At 37.5% G+C, this 21,563-nt stretch overlaps 1 protein-coding gene across 4 annotated transcripts in view; it reads right to left on the reverse strand.

Annotated features, from left to right (window-relative positions):
* Positions 1-21,563, reverse strand: part of VPS54 (VPS54 subunit of GARP complex) — a 154,269-nt gene that overhangs the window by 72,931 nt on the left and 59,775 nt on the right. For all 4 annotated transcript variants that reach the window (XM_053586747.1, XM_053586746.1, XM_053586745.1 and 1 more), the window contains exons 8-9: positions 1,270-1,396; positions 181-288 (exon numbers count right to left, since the gene is read on the reverse strand). In XM_053586747.1, coding sequence (XP_053442722.1) covers positions 181-288; positions 1,270-1,396 — 235 coding nt within the window. The remainder of the gene's footprint in view (positions 1-180; positions 289-1,269; positions 1,397-21,563) is intronic.

Genomic DNA, 21,563 nt, shown 5'->3' on the forward strand with positions numbered 1-21,563 from the left:
TTTTACACGTAGAAATACTCTTAAAACAATTATCTTATGATTAAAAGAGCTATGTTTTCCTTTTTTCTGTTTTTCTATTTTTACTAAAGGATCAAGTATTACTATTATACTACATATATTACTGGGGTAGCATAAAAATAAACTTCACCAAAGATATTAAATAAGAATGTATAAAATTACCTGTTTAATGATATTTTTTGCTGTAATAATCATTTCTTCACTATAGATTTCTAAAAAATTAAGTTTTCTTTGTTTCAAAAGTCCAAATATAAGAGATACTAGTCTTTCCTATTAAAATAAAATAAAAGTATGTAACATCACATTTTAAATATGAAATAATCTTACTTAGAGCTAGAAATACTCAGCATTAAGGGTTTTGTTTGATTCTCAGATCTCTATCCTACACATGGTATTTTATCACAGCCTGAAAAAACCCTCTCACAGCAATCTTGTCATTAGATTTCTGGAGTTGGTGTTCTAAAACAGATAAATTGTATTCTAGCACAATGGATCAAATGAAGTTGGTTTGGGGGTAAAACAATATAAGGGTTTTTTCTGGCCTAGTTTCAACAAATAGCTGGAAAAATCTCCTCCTCAAACCCTAATGACCAATAAATGTCAGCCCTGTGCTTTTTAATTCATGTTCGGTCTAGAAGACTAGAATGATGACCTGGACTCTCGGTGGGAAATCAACTGCTAACGTGTACAAAAATTCCTTGAATTACTTAGGTTGTTACTGGGGCTTTTTGAATTCTTTACTAGTTCTTGGCAGTGATTAGCACTGAGAAGTTACCAGAGAAGTGAAGCCTAGATATGATGGTTTGTATATGCATAGGCATAAAACATAGAAACATGTTCATAATAGTTATTCAGTGAATATGAGTTATTAATAAATTACCATCTAAAATGATCATTTTTTACAAAAGATGAACTCCAGCACGTACATACATGAACATGAATGATAAATTAATCTGATCCTATATTGATATTTTGAACTTGGTTTGTAAGCTACAAGGACCTCATTTCAATAATAATTTCTAATTAAGCTATAAAAGTATTTTATTCTCTAGGCTCACTGTCAAAAAGGATAGTTAATAATTAGGGTGCTTGCTTAAGTTACATGGTGAAGAACTTAACAGTTCTGATAGACCTTGAAATTTAAGGTAATTTTGCTTACTATAATCTGAGAAAAATATATTTTCAGCTAAGACTGGTAGAGATTAACACTAAGCAATGCATCAATTTCATTCCATAGTTCAAAACACATACTTCTTCTAAAACTTGACAGTCATCTTCCAGAGGTCTATTTAAATCACTGTGAGAATAAGTAGAAAATTCTGCGATCATCATTTTATCTATTAATTTTTCTAATTCACAAAGCTGTGATCCCAAATGCCTATAAAGAAAGAGAAAAATGTTACATGTATCAACTAAAAACCACAAATTCACTCCACAGTCAAGGCAAGTTAGTAGCAAAACTTTTTTAGCTGAGAGTGCCTGTGCAATAATGTGATGTTTATTAAAATGAATTCCTTTAACTTACCAAAAGAACTGCAATAATTTCATCTCCCAAATTTTATTTTTCTCTTTACAGATGACTATTACTGCAGAGGTTAAGGGTGCTGACCTCACTACACAGCTAAAAATCTGCATACGACTTTAGACTCCCCCCAAACTGAAATACTAATACCCTACTCTTAACAAAGCTTTATTGATAACATAAATAATAAATTAACACATAGTTTGTATTATATGCATAACAAACTGTATTCTCAACATAAGCTAGAAGAAAGAAAATATTAAGAAAATCATAAGAGAAAAAATATTTATTATTCATTAGTAGATTCACGGAAGTGGATTAATATAAAGGTCATCTTTGGGTTTAATAGACTGAGAAAAAAAGAGGTTGGTCTCAGTGTCTCAGGGTTGACAAAGGCAGCAAAAGTGGAAGAGATTAAAGGAGAGGCAGGAACACTTGATATAACCTTACAAAAATACACAGTAATTTCTGCCTGACTTTCTTGCTTTCTTATTTCTCTAAAAATGTTTTTTTCTATACAGCACCAATCTTTTTTCCACCATTTGCATTAGTTTCAGTGCCCACATGATACAAGAATCAATGTCATAAAAAAAGTCAAAAGCAATCTTGAATAATTAAACCCTTCTGCCAGGTTATGTAATGTCAATATATTTTCTGGTAGTACTTTAATTTATGTATTCTTCCTCATCATCTGGTACTAGTTTTGGAGCATTCAGCTCCATCAAGCCATCTTCTGATAATTCCTCTAGTGTAGTGTCTATTAGCTCTTTAATTTCTCCAAGATCCACAGCTTGAAACTCTGTATCTCCCCCTCCACACACATTCGTTTTCTTTTTTTTTTTTTTTTTTTTTGTCCTATCTGCAATCTCTTTCATGATTTCCTTGATTGGCTCTGTTGTTTAATCCTGTGAAGTCAGGTACAACATTTGGACATAATTTTCTCCAGCAGGAGAAACAGCTTTTTCTGTAACAATGGTGGCGTCAATGATATAATCCTTCTAGACTTTTCCTGATGTTCCTCCTTCAGGGGTTTCCTCCATAACATTAATTATCCTTTGCACAGAGCACAGTGTATAATGAGCAGTAAAGGTCCTTATGATTCCCTGATCTCAAGGCCAGATTAGAGACGATGTGTTTGGGGGAAAGGAGATCATTTTGATACCTTCGGTGTTGAATACATGGGGTTCTAGATTGCCAGAGGCATTGTCTAATATCTAAAGACCTTTAAAGGCAGTCCCTTAATGACAAGGTAATTCCTGACTTCAGGAACAAAGCATCAATGGAACCAATCCAGAAAAAAGGTTTTCATCCAGGTCTTCTTTTTATACTACAAAAAAACTGACAGCTGGTATTTATCTTTTCCCTTCAAAGCTCCTGGATTATCAGCTTTACAGATAAGGGCAGTCCTAAACATAAACCCAATTGCATTTGCACAAAACAGTAGACTATCTCTTCCTGCTTTAAATCCCAGTGTTTGTTTGTCTTCCTTATTAATGTCTTTTGTGGTGGTTTTATCCAGAGTAGGGTACTTTCTTCTACCTTACAAGCCTGGTCAGGCAGTTATTTTTTCTTCTCAATGATTTTCTTTTCTTTTCTTTTTTGTTGAGATAGAGTCTCACTATGTCACCCTTGGTAGAGTGCTGTGGTGTCACAACTCAAAGCAACCTCAAACTCTTGGGCATAAGCAATTCTCTTAGTTCAGCCTCCAAAGCAGCTGGGACTACAAGCGCCCACCACATTGCCCAGCTATTTTTTTGTTGCAGTTGTCACTGTTGTCTAGCAGGCCCGGGCTGGGCTTGAACCTGCCAGCTTCGGTTTATGTGTCTGGTGCCCTACTCACTGAGCTACAGGTGCTGAGCCCTCAGTGATTTTCTTAATGGTATTTTGGAACTCTGTTGCCTAATGGTTGGCAGAAGCTGCCTCTACTGTTACCTGTACTTTTTTTTTTTTTTTGAGACAGAGTCTCACTATGTCGGTAAAGTGACAAAATATCACAGTTCACAGCTACCTTAAACTCTTGAGCTTAAGCAATTATCTTGCTTCAGCCTTCCAAGTAGATGAGACTATAGGCACCCATCACATCACTTGGCTACTTTTTGGTTGCAGTTGTCATTGTTGTTTAGCTGGCCTGGGCTGGGTTCAAACCTGGCAGCCTGGGTGTATATGGCTGGCACCCTACCCGCTTAGCTATGGGCACCGCCCAACTTTACATTTTTAAGCCAAAGCTCTTCCTGAAATTATCAAAGGACATTTTCCTGGCACTTTATCCCCCAGCTTTTGATCTTTCACTTTTCCTCTTGCTTTAAGTTGTCATATAATGACTTTGCTTTTTCTCCAATCATAGGTTTGCTGTTCTTACAGTAATCCTGCACCCATGTAAAAGCCGCATTTTAAATATAAGATAAAAAGGTATTTCCAAATATTCAAGGCTTTCACACTGCTGGTATAACTATGCCAATGAATCCACAAATTTTCTTTTCTTTTTTTACAATGGTCCTTAAACTGCATTCATTTATTTTGAAATAGCTGGCACCTGCACCTGCAGACCGTATGTATCAAGCAATACAGTATTTCTTGTAATGTCATGATTTTCTTCTGCTTCTTAAGAGCAGATCCAGCATCACTAGTGACCTTCTGTATGACTTCCATGGTGTTATTCCAAGTTTGTCATATTACGTCAAACAATGAAAAATACAGAAGAACCATGAGGGAACACACTTTACTGCCATACAATTTACTGGAGAGAAAAAATGTTCACATAGAGATGATTAGCATTATGGCATTTTAAGCTAGGTAACATCTGAGCTCACCACAAGAACAATAGAAGGTGATTATGAAATTATTGTAATAGTAGTATATACTATAGTAAAATTTTTGCAGTTATGATTTAATACTATATGAAAGACCCCATGTATAGTCTGTTTTAATAAATCTTAACTTTTATAATAGATTTGTGTGTGTTTTATAGTAGTAAATAAAAAAATAGACTAGTATCTATGTATATTTTATGTATTCATGACATATCTTAACTTTCCCTTAATTTGTTTTTATATTTCTACACTCTGCAGGCAGTTTGTGAGTTTTTCGAATTGCTGCAAATTTCAAAAAAAAAAAATCTTCCAATGACTTTATTAAAAAAAAAACTCAATATATACAAATGGACCGATATAGTTCAACCCTGTGTTGTTCAAGGGTCAACTGTATATCCTTATATCTATAGACAGTTAAATGTGTTCTACAAAATCTGGCTACTTCATAAATTTTGTGACTGCATTTCATGGACAAAAAATTAGATATTTTAACTCCTTTCCTTATTAAACATTTACCACATTATCAATGGGGTAGCTCCCAGCTGTTTAGGTATTCAACAAATAGAAATGCCCACTATGCGCCAGGCCTCGTTCTAGGTACAAATAAATACTGGAAGGACCATACATTCAGTCTGACTCCATTCAGTCTCTGTCACAATCAGTTTGAGTTACTCTGCAACATCCCTCAGGTAATTAAAATGAATGTCATTAGAACACAAGACTGAAAATGTAAGAATGAAGTACTTTCATATACAAAGGAATTGCTACAATATAATCTAACAGTTTCACAAAAGCAATGAGCTGGAAAAACTTAAAATAATTTAGTTGCTCTAAAGTATTTCAAAACCTAAGCGAAATAGGCTAATAGGAAAATCTATTTATTCCTAAGAATTTTACAGCTCTATCTTTAGAGGCAATTTAAAAATATTTAAATGTAAGTGATTAAATTTAAATAGGAAACATTTTAGGGGGGCTGAGTCAAGATGGCTGACTGAAGCCAGCTTTCCACAGAGGCTCCCGTCCAGAAGGAGAGTTAAAGGACAGAAATTTAGCAAGTAACCTGGTGGATTAGAGCTGCACCAAGAGAGAAGGCTGAAGAACGCACATCGACCCCGCTGAAGCAAGCTGCGACCCCAAGGATACAAACAAAAGGTACAAAATCTATCACCAAGCGGACGGGATAACTCTCCACCATGAGAACGGCTCGGAGTACCCCACAAACAAATGAGCAGAGTTCTAAAGTCCCCCCTTTATACTCCATGGGAGAGACCCTCTAAAAACTGGACCTACTTCCCCTACAAGGGTGCCATGGCACTATTCTGCCAGGCATAAAACTGTAAAACTGTATATATTCTCTACCTACAATTCTGAGCTCCCAGCACTCCCCTTCACTCTCACTCTGAGGTCTGGAGGCCTGTCCCCCAGGAGTCCAGATTCTTGGGTGATTTCTCGAGGGGTGTGGACAGGGCCTAGACTGCAGCTGGCCAGTGCTGATTCTGCGGCACGGGAGTGAGGAGAGGATGGTTGGCTGACAGGGAACAACAGATGAGCAGCAGTGCCCTGAGGTGCAGAGCAGCAGCCATTTTTTTGCAACAATAGGGCTCACTCCTGGATATTCCGGAGTCATACCCCCTATCTCTCTGGGCAACCAGAGGAGGCCGGGCATCTTCTCAGGTGGCAACCACCAGTGAAAAAGATCTGGGACAGAAAGGCAGCCCCCTGAGTAAAGGGTTTCCCTGAGACGGTACCAGCCTTGGTAGAGCGTGGGGGCTAGAAAACGCACGCGCAGAGCCAGGAAATTCCCAGGGCGGGGCTGATCCAGAGGACGGCTTTACTGAGCTTAAGACACACCCGGCCCTCAGGGGATCGTAAGCCTATAGACAAAAGAAGGCAGGAAGCTAGAACTGACAGCTAACCAAATACAAACCTGCAGGAACAACAACAGGGCGTGAGGCGCAGGCTCTGGGAACCCAAAACAGCTTCTCTTCTGCAGGGGAATTTAGCAGGGACAGAAACAAATTCCCGCAAAGTTGTTCTGTTCTGTTCTGTCAGTAACATCAATCAGGGGCGGGGCCAGAACAGAGTGAACACCCCTCAGCCTCTATCAAGCACCCAAGGTTGTCAGGCCTTACCTCCCCCTGCTGGATAGAGGCAGAGGGCAGCGGCCTGGCTGAGCAGATATAGATTTCCTTGTGATTCAGGCAGGTACAAACCCCTGGAGTATCTGTTCACTAGGGCAACTGGGTCACACGCCTGAGTGGCTACCAGTGACTGGGTGTGAAAGAGGTGCAAGGTGGGGAAGGAGGGATCAACCTTCCTAGACTAATCTATTTGCTGGGTGGGTCCTCCTGACTTCACAGAGCACCGGAGCAAGTCATATCTGAGTTGTCACCAGACCCCTGCAATCCAGTTACCAGAGACCTTTTAAACTCTCCCACCTGAGACAGGTGCTGACTGAGACAACTGATTTGGACCTTTTGAACGAGCCAATCGCCAAAGGACTTTTCAAGTGGTGCCCTGGGTGTGTGCTTGTAGGAAGGTTTGATTTCCCTTTTCCAATTGTTGCCTGTGGGGGGTGGGATGACTTAATTGCTGCAATTTCTCCACAGCTGAGACTTCAACCCAGAGTAACTGTTTCACTAGGGTTGGAAAGAGACCAGCTGAAAACAAGACAGAACACTTAGCCCCACCACACCAAACAGGTCCCCAGTTTCTCAGGCCATAGCTCTGTAGGGGTCCTCAACAAAGCTCCAGAGGAAAAATCAAACAGTGTAACATAATCATGGGGTGGAATCAGTGGAAAAACTCTGGTAACACGAATAACCAGAATAGATCAAACCCCCCCGCCCCCAAGGAAAGATATGGCAGATGTAACTGAAGAATCCATTCATAAACAGCTGGTCGAGATGTCAGAAATTGAATTCAGAATTTGGATTGCAAACCAGATTAACAGAAGGGTGGAAAATGTGGAATTAGAAGTTTGAGGAGCAATTCAAAAGTCAGAATTAGAATTTCGAGGAGAAATTCAAAAGTTGTCTCAAGAATTTAATGAATTTAAAGACAAAACCACCAAAGATTTTGATGCACTGAAGCAAGAATTTGCAGCCCTCAAAGATCTGAAAAATACAGTTGAATCCCTCAGCAACAGAGTTGAGCAAGCAGAAGAAAGGATTTCTGAAATTAAAGACAAAGCTTCTGAATGCTCCCAACCTCTCAAAGAGGAAGAGAAATGGAGAGCAAAAATGAATCATTCTCTCACAGAGCTCCGGGATAATTCGAAGAAGGCTAATATCCGCCTCACTGAAATCCCTGAAAGTGATGAAGTGGCCTTGAAAGGCACAGAGGCCCTTCTCCATGAAATTATATAAGAGAATTTTCCAGACATGCCAAGAGATTCTGAAATTCAGATAGCAGGCAGTTTCAGAACCCCAGCATGACTCAATCCCAATAAGACGTCCCCCAGGCATATCATAATTAACTTCACTAAAGTTAATACACAAAGGAAAAAATTCTGAAAGCAGGCAGATGTAAGAAATCCATTACCTACAAAAGGAACAATATCAGAATGACTACAGATCTCTCTGCTGAAACTTTTCAAGCAAGAAGAGGGTGGTCATCGACTTTTAATCTCCTAAAGCAAAATAACTTTCAACCCCGGATCCTATATCCAGCTAAACTGAGTTTCATTTATGATGGAGAAATTAAATACTTTAATGAAATTCATATGTTGAAGAAATTTGCCAAAACCAAACCAGGTCTTCAGGATACTCTCAGACCTATCCTCCATAATGACCAGCCCAATCCTCTACCACAAAAGTAAACTCACTCAGAAACTTTTGATCAAACTCCAACTTCCAAAGTAGCGTAAGGATTAAAAATGTCCACTGGACTTTGGTAAAACTTGATACCCAAAATTTTACCAGACATATCAATATTCTCCATTAATGTGAATGGCTGAAACTGTCCTCTAAAGAGGCACAGGTTAGCTGACTGGATACAAAAACTCAGGCCAGATATTTGCTGCATACAAGAGTCACATCTTACCTTAAAAGATAAATATAGACTCAGGGTGAAAGGATGGTCGTCCATATTTCAGGCAAATGGTAATCAGAAAAAAGCAGGTGTTGCAATTCTATTTGCAGACACAATAGGCTTTAAACCAACAAAAGTAAGGAAGGGTAACAATGGTCACTTCATATTTGGTAAGGGTAATACTCAAAATGATGAGATTTCAATTATTAATATTTAGCACCCAACCAGAATGTACCTCCATTTATAAGAGAAACTCTAACAGACATGAGCAACTTGATTTCCTCCAGCTCCATAATAGTCGGAGATTTCAACACTCCTTTGGCAGTGTTGGATAGATCCTCCAATAAGAAGCTGAGCAAAGAAATTTTAGATTTAAACCTAACCATCCAAATTTGGATTTAGCAGACATCTACAAAACATTTCATTCCAACAAAACTGAACACACACATTCTCATCAGCCCACGGAACATACTACAAAATCAATCACATCTTAGGTCACAAGTCTAACCTCAGTAAATTGAAAGGAATAGAAATTATTCCTTGTATCCTCGGACCACCAAGGTATAAATGTTGAACTCAGTAACAACAAGAACCTGCATACACATACAAAACATGGAAGTTAAATAACCTTATGTTGAATGATAGCTGGGTCAGAGATGAGATCAAGAAGGAAATTGCCAAATTTTTGGAAGAAAACGACAATGAAGACACAAATTATCAGAACCTCTGCAATACCGCAAAGGAAGTCCTAAGAGGGAAATTTATAGCATTGCAAGCCTTCGTCAAGAGAACGGAAAGAGAGGAAGTTAACAACTTAATGGGACATCTCAAGCAACTGGAAAAGAAAGAACATTCCAACCCCAAACCCAGTAGAAGAAAAAAAATAACCAAAATTAGAGCAGAATTAAATGAAATTGAAAACAAAAGAATTATACAACAGATCAATAAATCAAAAAGTTGGTTTTTTGAAAAGGTCAATAAAAATAGATAAACCTTTGGCTAACCTAACCAGGAAAAAAAGAAGAGTAAAATCTCTAATTTCATCAATCAGAAACGAGAAAGACCAAATACACTCTTCAGAAATTCAAAAAACCCTTAATGAATATTACAAGAAACTTTATTCTCAGAAAAATGAAAATCTGAAGGAAATTGACCAATACTTGGAAGCACGTCACCTTCCAAGACTTAACCAGAATCAGGTGTAAATGTTGAACAGGCCAGTATCAAGTTCTGAAATAGCATCAACCATACGAAGTCTCCATAAAAAGAAAAGCCCGAGACCAGAAGGCTTCACATCAGATCTCTACCAAACCTTTCAAGAAGAACTAGTACCTATATTACTCAACCTGTTCCAAAATGTAGAAAAAGAAGGAAGACTACCCAACACATTCTATGAAGCAAATATCACCCTGATCCCAAACAGGAAAAGATCCAACAAGAAAAGAAAATTATAGACCAATATCACTAATGAATATAGATGCAAAAACGTTCAACAAGATCCCAACAAACAGAATCCAGCAACACATCAAACAAATTATACATCATAACCAAGTCGGTTTTATCCCAGGGTCTCAAGGCTGGTTTAATATACGTAAATCTATAAGTATAATTCAGCACATAAACAAATTAAAACACAAAGACCATATGATCTCAATTGATGCAGAAAAAGCTTTTGATAATATCCAGCAGCCATTCATGATCAGAACACTTAAGAAAACTGGTATAGAAGGGACATTTCTTAAACTGATAGAGGCCATCTACAGCAAACCCACAGCCAATATCATATTGAATGGAGTTAAATTGAAATCATTTCCACTCAGATCAGGAACCAGACAAAGCTGCCCATTGTCTCCACTGCTCTTTAACACTGTAATGGAAGTTTTACCCATCACGATTAGGGAAGAAAAGGCGATCAAGGGTATCCACATAGGGTCAGAAGAGATCAAACTTTCGCTCTTCGCAGATGATATGATTGTATATCTGGCAAACACCAGGGATTCTACTACAAAACTCCTAGAAGTGATCAAGGAATACAGCAGTGTCTCAGGTTACAAAATCAACATTTATAAATCAGTAGCCATTATATATACCAACAATAGTCAAGCTGAAAAAACAGTTAAGGACTCTATTCTGTTCACAGTAGTGCCAAAGAAGATGAAATATTTGAGAGTTTATCTAACAACAGACGTGAAAGATCTCTATAAAGTGAACTATGAAACTTGAAGAAAAGAAATAGCTGAAAACGTTAACAAATGGAAAAACATACCATGCTCATGGCTGGGAAGAATCAACATTGTTAAAATGTCCATACTACCCAAAGCAATATACAATTTTAATGCAATCCCTATTAAAGCTCCACTGTCACACTTTAAAGATCTTGAGAAAATAACACTTCGTTTTATATGGAATCAGAAAAAACCTCGAATAGCCAAGACATTACTCAGAAATAAAAACAAAGCAGGAGGAATCATGCTACCAGACCTCAGATTATACTATAAATCAATAGTGATCAAAAAAGCATGGTACTGGCACAAAAACAGAGAAGTAGATGTCTGGAACAGAATAGAGAACCAAGAGATGAACCCAGCTACTTACCGTTATTTGATCTTTGACAAGCCAATTAAAAACATCCAGTGGGGAAAAGATTCCCTATTTAACAAATGGTGCTGGGTGAACTGGCTGGCAACCTGTAGAAGACTAAAACTGGACCCACACCTTTCACCATTAACTAAGATAGACTCTCACTGGATTAAAGATTTAATCTTTAAGTTATAAAAATACTAGAAGAGACTGCAGGGAAAACCTTTGAAGAAATCAAGTGCAGGGAAAACCCTTGAAGAAATCGGTCTGGCAAGTATTTCATGAGGAGGACCCCCTGGGCAAATGAAGCATCTTCAAAAATACACTACTGGGACCTGATCAAACTAAAAAGCTTCTGCACAGCCAAGAACACAGTAAGTCAAGCAAGCAGACAGCCACAGAATGGGAGAAGATATTTGCAGGTTATGTCTCCGACAAAGGTTTAATAACCAGAATCCACAGAGAACTCAAACGTATAAGCAAGAAAAGAACAAGTGATCCCATCGCAGGCTGGGCTAGGGACTTGAAGAGAAACTTCTCTGAAGAAGATAGGCACACGGCCTACAGACATATGAAAAAATGCTCATCATCTGAGAAATGCAAATCAAAACTACCTTCAGATGCCATCTAACTCCAGTAAGATTAGCCCATATCACAAAATCCCAAGACCAGAGATGTTGGCGTGGATGTAGAAAAAAGGGAACGCTTCTACGATGCTGGTGGGAATGCAAATTAATACATTCCTTTTGGAAAGATGTTTGGAGAACACTTAGAGATCTAAAAATACATCTGCCATTCAATCCTATAATTCTTCTACTAGGTATATACCCAGAAGACCAAAAATCACATTATAACAAAGATATTTGTACCAGAATGTTTATTGCAGCCCAATTCATATTTGCTACGCCATGAGAAAAGCCCAAGTGCCCATCGATCCACAAATGGATTAATAAATTGTGTTATATGTACACCATGGAATATTATGCAGCCTTAAAGAAAGATGGAGACTTTACCTCTTTCATGTTTACATGGATGGAGCTGGAACATATTCTTCTTAGTAAAGTATCTCAAAAATGGAAGAAAAAGTACCCAATGTACTCAGCCCTATTATGAAACTAATTTATGGCGTTCACATGAAAGCTATAACCTAAGAATAGGGGTAAGGGGCAGAGGGAGTAGAGGGATGGAGGAGGATGGGCAGAGGGAGAGTGATTGGTGGGATTACACCTGCGGTGCATCTTACAAGGGTACATGTGAAACTTAGTAAATGTAGAATATAAATGTCTTAACACAATAACTAAGAAAATGCCAGGAAGGCTATGTTAACCAGTGTGATGAAAATGTGTCAAACGGTCTATAAAACTAGTGTATGGTGCCCCATGATCACATTAATGTACACAGCTATGATTTAATTAAAAAAAAAATGAAGAAATCCTTAATGTGGCAACTGTCTTTACTAAGAAGAGATTTAGCGCAATTTTTTTGTTTAAATTGAACAGAGTCTCACTTTGTTGTCCTCAGTAGAGGGCTATGGTGTCACAGTCACAGCTACCTCAAACTCTTTGGGCTCAAGTGATTCTCTTGCCTCAGTCTCCCAAGTAACTGGGACTACAGGCACCCACCACAACGTCTGGCTATTTTTTTTTTGTTTTAGCTGCCCCAACCTGAATTCAAACCCACCAGCTCTGGTGTGTGGGCTGGTGTCCTACCCACTGAGCTATGGGTGCCTGCCGCGGACCACCCTGTCGGTGGGCTTCAGTCCGAGGGAAAGCAGGGAGAAGGAACGAGGAAGGTTGAGAGGTCGGCGCAGGAATGACAGTCTGACATACCACGGGTTAAAGTATGTAGCTGTAATTTCACTGTGAAAGCATGTAAGTATTTATACACTTTTTCTTACAGGCAGGGGGCGTCATACACAAGAGTTATTTTGAGTTAGTGGGAGAGTTACAATCATTTACTTAGATGTATAGATCTTTCTTTTATGTTTGCAGTTTTTCATGCTTAGGTAAGTTTTGATTATTTGAGACATTTTCAACAACAATTCAATTGCTCTCCCTTTTGTTGATAACAGTCAAAAGCATGTCCAGACTAAACAATACAAAGTTTAACTCATTATAAAAGAGCTGGTCTCAGTATGGTTGTGAAGTTGTTTGCTTCTTCCTCTTTCCAGAGATAACAAGGTTTGCATTTTTTTGCTAACTGCTCAAGGCAAAGGGAAGGCTGGCATAATTTCTTACTTTTCTGTTTATTCTGCTTTCCCTGCCTTTGTGTGATTGTACTATTTTGATTTGTATATGATTATTGTCTATTCTAGTTATAAATGATTCTTCTTGTAACAAAACATCTATACATTGTCTGAAATCATTGGTATTTACTGTGAAGGTATTTATTACTTAAACATCTTAGTGCCTGACTTATAGGCGGCATTGAGCCTAGCAAGCTCGTGCCTTATCTCATTCTGTAGTGCAATGGGTCCGGCCCTGAGAAAGCACATTGTAATTAGTAATAGAACACACAGACTTATGTTAAAGAAAAACAAAGTGATAAATTTTAAAGACTGCCACGGTCGTTCAAGCTCCTGCGGGTGACTTGGCACGTAGAGCACCGTTTCTGATGCCGTTTGTGCAGGGGTCGCTGGGGGCGAAGCTCCGTGGAGCACAAGCCTCCTTACCGGCGTTCTAGAACGCGGACAGCGCCGCCTCACTACGGCTGTGGTGCCGTGGGTGCGGCAGGTGCCCCCAGCACAATTTTTAAAAAATTACTTAAAACCATATGAACTTTTTAGACAGATGCCTTATCCTTCTTTTATAAACAACATATGGTAAGTAGAGGTAGTGATAATTTTGAAACAATTCTGATAAATCAAATAACATAGTTTGCATTTAATAGTATGAAAAGTATATTTCCTGTAGCTACTTAGAAGATTAGAAAGGTTCTCAAAAATGGCACCTACATCTCACAATAAATTAATTTAGAACATACCCACTAGTAGAAACTGATACATTGCCACAAAAGGAATCTGGCAAAGCATCTAGCAAAATTACATAGGCAATTAACCTTTGACATAGGTGTCCCATTTCTTACAATCTGTATCAAAGATGCACTGATAAAAATACAAAAGAACATACATTAATTGTAGTATTGTTGGTAACTGAAAAGAAATAAAAACAACCCAAATGCTGACCAATAAGGAACTAGTTGAATAAATCATAACACATTCTGAAATAGAAACTATATACTTTCAAAAGAATTGATGAATACCTATATATAGTGCTCTAAAGCAGTTTCTCAACCTTTTTTCATTATTGCTTCTCCAGAAGCCTTTTTAGATATTTTTATTCCTAAGAACACACACATGCTTTCCATGAAATTTTAATTTCTTTTACTAAAAGAAAACTATAATATATCTCTGGTATTAAACCACAAACCATTATAATAGCCAAGATTTTTTCACTGTTCAAAAATCACATTAAGCCACAAACTATTTTAATATCCAGGATTTTTTTTTCACTCTTCAAAAACCAATTTTTGCTCTCTTAGAGTGCTATTTCCCATTGAGAATACATAGTGTAGAGCAGTGATACTCAACCAGTGTGCCATGAGAGGATCTTAAGTATGCCATGGAAAAATTTAAAGATAATTAATTAAATTATTTTCAAAAGAAGTTCAGATCACAGTAAGTATATATTTTTTTTATTCTTTTTTTTTTTAATCAACATAATTTAAGTGTGCCACAGAAGTTTAAATGTAGGTTACAGTGTGCTGTGAGATAAAAAACCTTAAAATCACTGCTGTAGAGCATGGTACAATATCTAGGGCATATTGTAAGGTATAAACAGCAAGGTGAAGAAATGTACAGTGTACAAATGCTTACCTAAGGTGAGGGACAGATAGATGAATGGAGAGATATAAACTATGATTTTTTTTAAATGATGACTTATGGCAAAGAGTGGGGGGAATGCAGAAAAAATATGAGGTCATACTCATATTTCCAAATTAAATTCAGGACTACAGGGTTTTTAATTCTTCAATCTTATATATGAATACCCTTTTTACAAGGCTGAAAATTGTGGTTCGTAATGACATCAACATAATTTCTAACTTGTTTTATCTCACCATATATATATATATATATATATATATAAAAATACTCCTCAAACTAAAAATATTTTTATTACAAACAATATAAGGTTTTCTCTTCTTTTCCTTAAGATAGATCCCATGTGGGATGAACAGCTAAATTACTGTTTTGAAGTCATTTGAAAAGGAAAATTATTTTCTAGCCCTACCCACTATGAAAGCCTAGAAATAATGACCAATCTAGTGAGCAAAGAACATTTGTAGTACCTAGATTTTTAAGCACCATTTCTTACTAAGGGAAACTAGGGTTCCTTAGACAAATAGTATCTTAGTAAGAGTATCTTGTCATAACACAAAGAAAAGTATCAGTCACTACTTATGGAATCATGTCAAAAAAATTTAAGGAGGAATTTGAGAAGATTCCTACAAAGATGGGACAATTTGAATTTCGATAAAAACAGCAAAGAACTTAAATACTTCAAATGCAAGTAAATCCATGTATTTATTATATATTCTTTTAAAAACCTCATCAGCCATCTTTGGAGGATGCTAGATTTCCAATTCATTATTTTGAAAATTGCTAAATTAAGGAATAGTATCTAGCATTTATCCTGCCTATCCTTATAAGAATTTTCCTTCAAAGGGTGACCAAATATCATGGAGAAACATCACTTTGTAGAAACACAAGATCAGACAAGTTCATGAACTTGGCATCATGAGCTTACATTGGCAGCACTGTACAAACAACTCAGTAAAGTTTCAGAACATTGGTGTATCAGTGTTTCACAGTTGTTCCTAACCACATGTGGCAGTCTCTTGCTTAGTGGTGTTCGTTATTGTTCCTTGTTTTTGTGTGCCTTCACAAAAATGGTTGGACTTGAATTGTAGCAACGGACAAGCATTCGTAAATTTCTTGTCAAACTTGGCAAGAGTAGAAGTGAAATCAGGGACCTGTTACTCCAACTTTATGGTAACAATGTCATAAAGAAAATAGCAATGTAAAAATGGGTACTAAATGTTTTTCAAAGGAGAAAGAAAGTATCATTGACAAAGAGAGGTCAGGATAGCAAATAATGAGCAGAACTGATGAAAACACTGCAAAAACTCATCAAATTGTGTGTCAAAATCATTGGCTGACTGTGAGAAGCATGGCAGACCAAACAAACATCAATAGAGCAACAGGAAAATCTTAAGTGAAAATCTTGACCAACAACTTCTGGCTCTTCCATCACAACAAAGCACAACTCACATGGCAAAGTCTGAGAGAGTTTTTAGCCATTAAACAAATAACTGTATTGGAATACCCTCCTTACTCTGATTTGGCCCTCAGTGAGTTTTTCTTTATCCAAACATAAAGGAAATATCAAAAGAAAGACATTTTGATGGCATTCAAGGAATCAAGAGTAATATGACAACAGCCTTCACGGCCAGTCTGTAGAGTTCTAAAATTGCATTGAAAGGTGGACTAGGGGATAGCATCAGTGCATAGCTTCCCAAGGGGAAGGGGAGTACTTCAAAGGTGACCATAGTGATATTCAGCAATGAGGTATGTAGCACATTGTCTAGGATGAGTTTGCAAACTTAATTGTCAGATTTTGCAAAATTAGTGTGTCATGATTTATAACCCACAATTAATGATAAATATAGGCAATGATCATTGAATGGCTGCTAATCATAAAGAGACTTTTTATGCTTAACTAAAATACATAATTATCAGATGCTCCTGTCAAAAAGATAAAACTTAAATCTGATTAAGCTTTTAAATCTTCACCAATTATAGAAAAGATAACTAAAAGAAGAACATGCTAAATGTGGGAGTGCAGTTGGCAAAATCCAAATTGTGAGAAGACTACAAGACAATCCATTTTCTTCAATAAATATTTTGAAAAGGAGAAAATGAGAATGAGAAACTATACACCAAAAGACTTTTGAGATGTTATCAACCAATTTCAATGTATAGATATTATCTGGATCCTGATTCAAACAAACACCCTGTAAAAATGAATTCTGAAACAGAGACATAAATGATCACTTACTAGGTATTTCAAAAATATATGTGATATTAGTTATATTTTTAAAAAATATTTATCTTTCAAAGGTCCATAATGAAATATTTATAAATGAAACAAAATGATGTTTGGGATTTGTTTCAAAATAATCCAAGAGAAGGGAAAGTGGTATTAATAAAAAAATAAAAAAAATAAAAACTTGGTCATGAGTCAATAACTCATAGGTAATATTTAAATTATCTGGTTTCCTATATATCTCTTCCTATAATTTCTGTCATTTTTGTGTATGTTTGAGTTTCCAATAAGTTTTTTTAAAAATACCATAACCAAAAGGTAGGATATAAATTTATACACAACTTTAATGTTGCTTGGTTTTCAATTTTTATAAAGATCATAGATTCCTTTATAATGCATCCCAAAGGCTAACACCTAGGTATATTTTACCTCCAAGTATGAATAGTCTTTGACAAATTACCATACAAAATAATGGTGGGTAATCCACATGATTGCACCTATATTTAGGCATCAAAGTAATAAAATTTGGCCTATATTTAGGCATTAAAGTAATAAAATTCATCATTTCAGAACTTGGAGCAAGGTGGCAGACTAGAAACATGTCCCTACTAGCCTGCTCTGGCAAGGCAGGGGGGAAAAAAGCCCCAATCATCTCCAGTGAGGTAAATCTACCTGGAGTCATCACTCAGGGAGTAAACTGAGGCAGTGGTGGACTATATGAGGCGGTTAGGAGCTAAGGACAACTGCCACAGAAGGTGAGTGCTGGGGAACAGGCAGGGACTAGCCAGCCGCCAGCCCTGACACAGAGAAATGGAGACAGGAAGGCTGTCCTACAGGCTTCTGATCTTGGGCTGAACTATGCTTTAGAACTGTGAGGGAGGTCACAGACCAGTAGGTAGGCTCTGTGTACAGTGGCTCTTGTTCTCTCTTTCTGTCCTTCTTTTCTCCAAATCTTTTTTTTCAATCACCCCTCCCCTTTTTTTCTCTTTCTTTCTTTTTTTTTCCTTTTTACTCTTTACCCCTCTCTTCCTTTTGGCCTTGTATCAACAGACCACTTCTTAACACCTAAGCTCTAAGACAAGGCAATTCAAAGCAAGAGGGGTAGTGAGAAGGAATACACAATGGGATGGATCTCCCATTGACTTGGCTGCTAGCTGGGCCACCATTGTGGGAATGCCCTGTGGGGAGAGTTGGTTGGGTTCTAATACACAGCAGCTCTGGCATGCCTGATGAGCTTGGGCATCCACTCTTGAGGTGAGCTGAGCAGCTCCCGTACCCCCTGGAATTGTCAGGGGGCACTATTAAACGTACCTCCTAAGGATTTTGGTGACAGCTTTAAGACCTCAACCCTGTGGGGACTGAATGCTGATGACAAACAGGTATGACTGGGGACAACTAAGTCAGGAAGACAAGATTAGATTGCCTCCATAACTAGAGTGGTTTGTGGCAAGTGTTCTCCATCTCCTAACACCACAGCACCACCTGGTGTTCATATTTTTTTCTTTCCTCTTTTTTTGTTGCTGAAGATGTTTCAGTTTGTTTGTTCGCCTAGGGTTTTTTTTTTTTTGTTTATTTGTTTTGTTTTTGTTTCATTGGTTGAATTCTTACCCCTTTTATTTTATTCTCTCTTTCTTCTTCATTTCTCTTCTTTTTGTCTCTCTCTTGGTTGAGACTTTTCTACTTTGCTCATCTTTCCCAGATGAATTTCTCATACAACTGACAAGATATCCCTTTTTTTCTTTTCTTTATCTTATATAATTGTACTTTAAATTTTCTTTATGTTTTTTTCTTTTCTCTGAGTGCTTGAGGGGGGCGGGGGGTCATGTCATTGGTCTGTCTGGAATGTCACAGTAGGAGTTCACCTCAAAGAGGTCATTAGCTCAGGGTCCAGGGTGTCCTTCAGGCTTTGGCTTTGGAAGTCAGTACTGGCAGATTCCCCACTGTGACATACTGCTGAATTTATTTTTCTTTTCTTTTTCTCTTTTTCTTCCTATAATTGGCAGAGGTGGTACCTTCCTTATGCCTAGACTGGTAAGGAACTCTCTGGATTACAAAGAACCCATTCAGCACAGCACCCCAAAGTCCTGGAGTTGCAAGTGTGGCCATAGCTCCCTGCCAATCAACCCCATTTATCCTGTTGCTCTTGTTCTTTCTGTCCTTCTTTTCTCCAATTCTTTTTTTTCAATCACCCTTCCCCTTTTTTTCTCTTTATTTCTTTTTTTTCTTCTTTCTTACTCTTTACCCCTCTCCTCCTTTTGGCCTTATATCAACAGACCACATTTTAACACCTAAGCTCTGAGACAAGGCAGTTCAAAGCAAGGGGGATAGTGAGAAGGAAAAAGTGAGGGAAGGAAGTGAACAAGAAGAAAACATACCTGAAGAAGAATCAACAGATAAATTCTGGCAACATGAAAAACCAAAACAGAACAACCCACCCCCAAGGGACCATGAGACAGCTACTGCAGAGGGCTCCACCTATAAAGAAGCAATGAAAATGACAAAAGGAAACTTAAAACATAGAAGATAAAGGCAATAAAGAAAATTGATAAGAAAGTGGAAAAACAGAACCAGAAGTGGATTAAAGGTATGAAGAATACAGAAAGGATATGGCAGAGCCTAAGGAAATGAAGGAGTCAATCAGGAAATTTAAAGGTGCACTAGAAGTATCAGCAACAAATTTGGCCATGGAGAACAAAGAATCTTAGAGTTAGGGGATAAAGTTCATGAGCTTATCCAGGTAGTTACAGAGAGAGAAAAGAAGAGAGAGAATGCAGAACATTCCCTTAGAGAATTACGGGACTTCATGAAGCATTTAAACACAAATAATAGGGATCTCTGAAGGGGAAGAAAAACATCCCAAGAAGTGGAAGCCCTATTGGAGGAAAACTTAACCAAGTTTCATCAGAGATTCTGACACACTCCTTTCACAGGGTTATTGAACCCTAAGTCATCTCAACACAAACAGAGCATCTCCAAGACACATTCCAATGAACCTGTCCAAAGTCAAGACAAGGAGAAAATTCTGCAAGCACCCAGAACTAAGTGCCAACTGACCTACAGGGGCAGATCCATAAGGGTTACAGCAGACTTCGCAAATGAAACTTTTCAAGCCAGAAAAGAATGATCATCTACCTTTAACCCTCTTAAAACAATCTTCAGCCCAGAATTCTGTATCCTGCTAAACTAAGTTTCAAAACCGACGGACAGGGCGGTGCCTGTGGTTCAAAGGAGGAGGGTACCAGGTCCATATGCTGGAGGTGGTGGGTTCAAACCTAGCCCCAGCCAAAAACTGCAATAAATAAATAAATAAAACTGATGGACAAATCAAATCATTTACTGATATACAAACACTGAGGAATTTCACCACGTCAAGAATAGCTCTAAGGGAAGTACTTAGACCTATTCTTAACACTGACCATCAAAATAGACCACCAGCAAAATAAACACCCAGAAACTAATGGACAAAACCTAGTTTCCACAAAGGTGCAAAGGATAAAACTAAGCAATGGACTGTCACAAAATAAGATGACTAGAACACCACCACACTTATCAATTCTCTCAAAAAATGTTAATGGCTAAATTCCCCACTGAAGAAGCATAGGCTGGCTGACTCTGGCTGGATAAAAACACACAAGCCCTCCATATGCTGTCTCCAGGAGACATACCTAACCCTGAAAGACAAATAAAGACTCAGTGAGGTAAAGGGATGGAAAACAGTATTTCAAGCAAATGGAGATCGGAAGAAAGGAGGGGTTGCAATCTTATTTTCAAATACAAGTGGATTTAAAGCAACTAAAATTAAGATAGGCAAAGATGGTCACTTTATACTGGTCAAGGGAACAATACAAGAGGATATTTCAATTTTAAATATTTATCCACCCAATTTAAATGCTTGCAGATTTTTGAAACAGATCTTGATTGATATGAGCAATATGATATCCTATAATACCATAATGGCTGGGGACTTTAACACCCCTCTGACATAACTGAGTAGATACTATAAACAAAAACTAACAAAGATACAAAGGACTTAAATGTGACCCTAGAACAAATGGGCTTAATAGACATATACAGAACACAGCACCTTAAAGTTATGGAATATACTTTCTTCTCATGAGCCCATGGAACATACTCCAAAATAGATAATACCCTAGGATACAAATCAAACTTCAAGAAAATCAAAACAATTGAAATTATACGTTGTATCTTCTCAGATCACAAGGCTTAAATAAAGGTAGAACTCAACTCTGACAAAAACTGTGATCCCCACACAAAAGCTTGGAAATTAAACAACCTTATGCTGAATGAAAGTTGGTCAAAGAAGAAATAAAGGAGAAAATTGTTAAATTCCTCAAACATAACAACAATGAAGTTACAAGTTGGGATACAACAAAAGCAATCTTAAGAGGGAAAGTTATGACATTAGATACTTACATCCAAAAAAATAGAAAGACAGCAAAACAACAAACTAATGAATCCTTTTACAGAAACAGAAAA

Source organism: Nycticebus coucang, chromosome 4 (genome assembly GCF_027406575.1).
Source record: "Nycticebus coucang isolate mNycCou1 chromosome 4, mNycCou1.pri, whole genome shotgun sequence".
Classification (NCBI taxonomy): domain Eukaryota; kingdom Metazoa; phylum Chordata; class Mammalia; order Primates; family Lorisidae; genus Nycticebus; species Nycticebus coucang.